Below are 6,864 nucleotides of genomic sequence, written 5' to 3' on the forward strand. Positions count from 1 at the left end.
GGTAAACACACATGACAAATGATACATTTGGGAGCTAACTAAAAAAATAAAATTGAATATTTTTACAATTCATTCTTAGAGAAAAAAAAAAACTAGCTCCGGCAAGTACATCAAAAAGAAGTTAAAACTATGAAAAATAAAACTTTACACACAATTTGCACATGAATTCTGTATAACACGACATTGCTAATTGGGGGGAAAAAATATGCGTAAAACCACAAAACGTCGAACAGAAAACTGAATGAAGATTTTGACATAAAAATGAGCAGCCCATCAAGTCGGTTTCACATCAAAGAAAACATCATAAGAAATTGGTCTTGAAACCATTTTAAAAGTCTTTTTTTTTTGGGGGGGCAACCAACTCGAACGGAGGATCTCGGCGTTCAGTAGTAGTGGCAGATACAAAGTCGGCTGCCCGGGTCGTTTTTGCCGGGGCTGAAGAACGGGTACACGGGCTCGATGAAAAAGGTGTCGAACATGTACAGGCGCTTCATGGTGACGGCGTCGTAGAAGCTGAGGCACCCGCGGTCGTAGTCCAGGTAGACGCCCACGCGCGGCGAGTTCCAGTAGTCTGCCACGGGCACGCGGCCGTCCTCGTCGTTGGCGTACAGCCGGTCCTGCAGGCAGAGGCTCCAGTAGCCGGCGGAGGGCGCCAGGCTGACGAAGCCCTTGCGGTTGCTGCCCTCGGTGGTGACGCCCAAGTACCACACGCCCTTGTCGCGCACGTCCACCTCCCAGTAGTGCTGCCCGCCGCAGTACTGCGCCGTGGCCAGCACGCCGCAGAAGCGCGTGAAGCGCACGGGCAGGTCGGGCTCCTGGCTGCGGGTGCGCAGCTCCTCCACTTTGGTGTCGAAGTCGGAGATGTGGAGGTTGGGGTGCGCCGTGTCCGGGTCCAGGGTCAGGTTCTGGGGCACTGGACGCACGGGACACAACAAGCCGGTTCTTCTTCCGATCGTCGGGACCAAAATGCATTTTGCGTTATTGAACGCGACGCGAGGCGAAGACCGGATTTTTGTCCGCTTGCTCTCTCCGTGGTTTACGTTCTCCCGCAGTTATCTGTGACCGAGCGAGTCGCTGGTCTGCGCCGCAAAAACTCAAATCCGTTTTCCGAGCCGCTTATCCTCGGGGGAGCGCTGGAGCCAATCCCAGCTGTCGTCGGCCGGGGTACACTCTGAACCGCTCGCCGGCCAATCGCGGGACACATAAGAGACGCCGTCGCCGGGCGGGAATCGAACCCGAGCTGCCTGCATCGAAGGCAGGTAAGTAGATCCACTACAGCAAGCTCAAAACCTTCCAAAGAATATTCTCATCAAAACACGTACAATACACCCATCCATTTTCTCTGCCGATTGTCCTCACGAGGGTCGCGGGGAATGCCGGAGCCTATCCCAGCTGTCAACGGGCAGGAGGTGGGCGGGGTACACCCTGAACTGGTCGCCAGCCAATCGCAGGGCACATAGTGACAAACAATCACACCTTGGGGCAATTTAGAGTGTCCAATGAACGTTGCATGTTTTTGGGATGTGAGGGGAAACTCACTCAGCCACGAGGAGAACATGCAAACTCCACACAGGCGGGACTGGGATCGAACCCGGGTTTCCTTCCTTTGTTGCGCGCTCATTTCTACTTCAAATAAGTAAAAAAAAATAAAAATAAATGCTCCACTCAAGTTACATTTCAAAAGAAAACCCTTCATATGAAGTGTAATCAGATTACTTTTGAGTTTTTTGCAGTGCGATGAGTGACGACGGCACCGGCCAATCAAGAGTCGAGAAATGTGCTGGACGTTTGTTTTATAAAGCTGCTGACGAGTTGACTAAAAAGGATTCAAAAAATGATTTCCTACATCATAAATGGGATCGTTTACCTAGTAAGTCAAATGAAAAAATAGTTCTAGGACGCCGCTCGAATGGTGTTTAATAACGTCGCAAAATGAAGTCCGAGTCATCCAATTGAATTATTAAGTCAAAACGTTTTATATAAAAAGCGGCAGTGAAAAAAATTTGCAGAATGTTAAAAAGTTAACATTGTTAAGTCGTTATTTCTGTATTTCGACTCCACTTGATCCAATTTTTTACCTCCATTTTGATCGAAGCTATCCGAGTCAGATTTTTTTTTTTTAAATATGTAGATATCGTCACGTTTAAACGATACACAAATGGCAGTCGCGTCACGTCAAAACGGAGGCCGTAAGCGACTCACTGGTGTGCAGCACGTGCATCATCTTCTTCCACATGATGAGCTGGAACGGGCCCGAGAAGTCCGCGAACTCGGTGGGACTGCCGACCGCCTCCACCTCGGGGAACGGCTTGTTGTCCATCGCCCTGACGCAAACGCAAACTCAGCGACATCATTCCAGACAACAAACCCCGATTTCCGTGAGCCGGAACGAAAAGCCGCAAAAATGGAGGAAAAATGGCAGACTTACTCGTCGTAGGTCTCGAGCAGGCTCTGATGGAAGACGGTCCAAAAAAAAAAAGAAAAAAAAATTAACATCTGTGAAACGCTTGACAACAAAGAGTCACGTCATGATTTTATAATTCTACTTGCAATGAATATAATATGTGAATCCTAAGACTACGGGGGGAGGGGCGGGAATCGTGACCTCGAAGGTGGTCCCCCCGTCGATGTGCGCGTGGATGTCGCCGATGCACTTGGTGACGGCGGCCGCCTCGGCGCCGACGCTCTTCAGGTTGTCGTCCACCACGGCCACGGCCGCCACCTCCTCGGCCTCCAGGCTGTCCAGCAGGAAGTCGCGCTCGTCCAGGAGGAACTGGACCAGCGCCCCCACGTCCGACTCCACCTTCTCCTTCAGTCGCTGCTTCTTCATCTGACGTCGCCGACACAAGCGCACAATTAATTTTTTTCTCCCTCCGGAACGTACGGACCGGACGTTTCCGACCTTGACGTCCATTATGGTGCGCTCGTCGGCCGAGATGACTTTCAGGCATTGAGACTTGTGCCAGTTGAGCTCCATCAGGCGCAGATGCAGCTCCACCTGAAACCACGGCAACGGGAAACAGACGTCGTCAAACACGCGAGGCGACAACAATGATGCAAAAACGTGACCGGTAAAATGAGAAAGCGGAAAAAAACCCATAAATTTCCATTATTTTAATTCCATTTAAAACAAAAAGCACAGATTCATTTTTTCATATCGTGGCCTCATTCTCAAAGCCGACGCTTCTGATTGGTCTTCTTAAACATGCGCTATTCCTGTTGTCATATGACAAAAAAAAAACCCATTTTTTTAGATATGTTTAATATATGAGTTTTCCTCAAATATTTAAGACGTGATCTTTTTTGTGTACTTATTTTGAAATAAAGACTTAATGAAAATGTGTGGCTCAGCTGGTAAAGCGTTGGCCTCACAGTTCTGAGGTCTCGGGTTCAATCCCGGCCCCACCTGTGTGGAGTTGGCATGTTCTCCTCATGCCTGCGTGGCTTTTCTCCGGGTGAGCGTCCCTGTTTCCTCCCAAATCCCCCCAAAAACATCCAACATTAATTGGACACTCTCAATTGCCCCCCAGGTGCGATTGTTTGTCTCGATGTGCCCTGCGATTGGCTGGCGACCAGTTCAGGGTGCGCCCGCCCTCCTGCCCGTTGACAGCTGGGATAGGCTCCAGCACTCCCCGCGGCCCTCGTGAGGATAAGCGACAGAGAAAATGGATGGATGGATAATGAAAATGTAACTACATTTGCTGTATTACTCTGAGAAAGTAATTTGAAAGTTACACTATTAAGTGGAGGAGGAATCACAAACATTATCGTCACGATACGACGATGTCATCTTTGTGTTCTTTCAAGATGAAATCAGATCAGATTAAATTAAAATAAATCAATAAATAGATACCTTCATGTCATGGACAACTTCCGCGACTGGTGCCACCTTATGATGTCTGAAACACAAAAAGAACAAAAGTTCCCGCCTTTAAATGCAACACACTGCAATCATCATCATTCCCACGATGTGACATTTACGTTTCACGTGTTGGCTGCCATGGCAACAGTAAACACCACATTCATGTACAATCCATGCAGTAACATATTTACATGCCACGATTCAGTTGAATTAGCCCTTCTAAAATTGGCATAAATTGGGGCTTCTTTTGGTCACAATTTGAGACAAATATGTTGGGGCGGGGGTTGATTTTTTTTCTTCTTGCTGTTGTGAAGTGACACTCATACAAAAAGACAAATTATTGTATTGCAGTCACATTCTGCATGTAATTCATCATTATTGTTGGAAGCGTTAAAGGACCCAAAACGTTCCCTTTTTTTTTTTTTTAAACTAATGTTCAGAAACATTTTCCATACCATGTTGGTACGTTGAGTAAAGCAGCGATGGATCGATGTGTTTCTTTTTAGGGCCAGTACCGATTATTAATAGTCGTGGGGGGAGCGACGACCGGTAACTGGAGCCAATATTAGTTTTGCGGTAAAAATGAAAATATTGCTGACAAGTTTGACAATAAAATAACAACCAACTCCTCACTTCAATGACACACCTTTACAGTAAACAGCTTGATCTTTCTTGTTTAAAAAAAAATAAATAAATCTGTTTTCTTCCATCCATCCATTTTCTTCACCGCTTATCCTCACGAGAGTCGCGGGGAGTGCTGGAGCCTATCCAAGCTGTCATCGGGCATGAGGCGGGGTGAACCCTGAACTGGTCGCCAGCCAATCGCAGGGCACATAGAGACAAACAGCCACACTCACAATCACACCTGGTGGCAATTTAGAGTATCCAATGAATGTTGCATGTTTTTGGGATGTGGGAGGAAACCGGGGTGCCCGGAGGAAACCCACGCGGGCATGGCTGGGATTGAACCCGGGACCTCAGAACTGTGAGGCAAACGCTCAACCATCTAAGATGAGGTGCCGCCATCTGTTTTGATATTAAATGAAAATTGCAGGCATCAGTCGGTCGACCGTGCCGATTATTAGTATGGACAAAGCCCATATTTTGGCGCACGTGAAGGGTTTCGCCCCTACGACGCACCTTCCTGCACTTGCTTCCTTAGCAACAACTAAGCGCAGCCTCCCGTCATTCTTCTCCATCCACCTCTCGCAGAAATGGTGACGCATTTTTTTTATGCAGTTTTATTTTTTTTTTTATACAAAACCCGCACCCACCCATTTTCTTCACCGCTTATCCTCACGAGCGTCGCGGGAGTGGCGGAGCCAATCCCAGCCCCCATCGTAAATTTGGACTAACGGTCAAATCCGACTCACGCGGAAATACCGAGGACTCCCTGTGTATACGCGTATTTATCCATATATGCGGTCGAAGCCAGAAGTTTACATACACTGTGCAAAAAGGCATTTCAGTCATCAAAAGAAAGAACATGACACAGAGATATTAAGTCAATGAAGCGCTGCTGGCAAGAGAAGTCCCTTTACCTGTGAACCCGCGACTCCCTGCACACCACGCAGATGGGCCTCTTGTCCGTCCGACAGTACAACTTGAGCTCCTCGCTGTGCAGTTCGCACTTGCTGTTCACTTTGAGCGGCTTGGAAGGCGTCTGGCTGGAACCCAAGCACTCCAGGTCGTCCATCTTGGCGACGAGGTTCTGCACCAGGTAGTTCTTGGTGAAGGTCCTCTTGTTGAACACCTGAATGGGACGTTGGAAAATAATAAATCTTCCGGGCTTATTTATTCAACGTAGACATCTTGCTTTGACTCAGAAAAAGCGATAAGAGAACAACAAGAACGAGGCCACTTCCTTATCTCGGTACGCGACAACCCGACCGTTCATTGGATCTGCCTGTGCCTGTAAGTATATATTTTTTCTTAAGTACTTCATTTATGTTTTTATGTACTTATTGATACATAAGTGAAATATGAAGGCGATATGACCGCTTGCGCTGTTTTTTAACCCTAGCAAAAATGTTGGTCGCATTGCAAAATCGGATTTGTTGCTTTGTATGCATTTATAATGGGAAAAAAAGTGCAAATGATAATGCTTTAGTCAAGCTGCCATCACTGAAATTTCATGAAAATCCGTTGAGAAACAAACACAAAAACAAAAAGTTATGACATTTTGAAGATTCTAAATAACCGGGAAGGTCACATCTGTTTTTGTCCATATTCCCAATCTTTAAATGGTCATAACTGTTACATTGTTTGAACTATTGAGATAATTTAATTCATATTTTTAAAGGGTTTTCATTTTCAACGTTGTATCCAATGATTGCAGAGTTTTTTTTCAATTCCCTGAGTTTGAAATTTTATGGAAAATACCTAAAATTCGTTGAGTGACTTCGTATGGAGGGAAAAAAAATGAACTTTTTTCTTTCAAGATGCTAGGGAAGGCGTGCTAACGCCTGCTAGCACGATAAACTTAAAAGCAAGTTCGCCCCAAAAAAAAACAACAGAAAAATAAAGACGTAAACAAATCGAAATTGAAAGGCTTTACTGTTCGACACTGGGGGCACTGGTAGCCGTAGTCTCCGCCATTTTCGTCCCAGTGCATGGAGATGCAGAAGCGGCAGAAATTGTGTCCGCACTTGAGGATGACCGGGTCCTTGAAGAAGTCCAAACAGATGGCGCAGGTCAGTTCCTTCCTCACGTCGTCACCGGTCGACGCGGCAGTGGCCATGTTGTCGTCGTTCGCTTGCAAATTTTGACTTTTGTTTGGTTTCAAACGAGCCAGGCGAGACAAGCTGCAACGGAAGCCGGAAAAGAAGCACGCCGGAAGTGAACGGGAAAACAACCGTGCTTTCGTCATTTCGCTCGGCCAATCAAAAACCGGACGCTCGTTTGGTTGGGCGTGGCCAAGTTTGCAAAAATTAGCCCCCAAAATATCTTTTCAGTTTTTACTTGTACCTAAAGTTTCTTTGCGGAGTACAATGACATCAACC

The 6,864-nt window shown here is 46.6% G+C and overlaps 1 protein-coding gene across 1 annotated transcript; it reads right to left on the minus strand.

The window, feature by feature from the left end:
• Positions 1-44: 44 nt before the first annotated feature.
• Positions 45-6,718, minus strand: trim47 (tripartite motif containing 47). Its single transcript, XM_061804127.1, has 8 exons — positions 6,420-6,718; positions 5,404-5,615; positions 3,854-3,899; positions 2,903-2,998; positions 2,606-2,830; positions 2,429-2,451; positions 2,203-2,324; positions 45-913 (listed from the first exon to the last, which is right to left on the minus strand). The coding sequence occupies exons 1-8, from the start codon at positions 6,600-6,602 to the stop codon at positions 384-386; spliced, it is 1,437 nt and encodes a 478-aa protein (XP_061660111.1). The 5' UTR covers positions 6,603-6,718; the 3' UTR covers positions 45-383.
• Positions 6,719-6,864: the final 146 nt, after the last annotated feature.

This window comes from Syngnathoides biaculeatus, chromosome 18 (genome assembly GCF_019802595.1).
Source record: "Syngnathoides biaculeatus isolate LvHL_M chromosome 18, ASM1980259v1, whole genome shotgun sequence".
Taxonomy (NCBI): domain Eukaryota; kingdom Metazoa; phylum Chordata; class Actinopteri; order Syngnathiformes; family Syngnathidae; genus Syngnathoides; species Syngnathoides biaculeatus.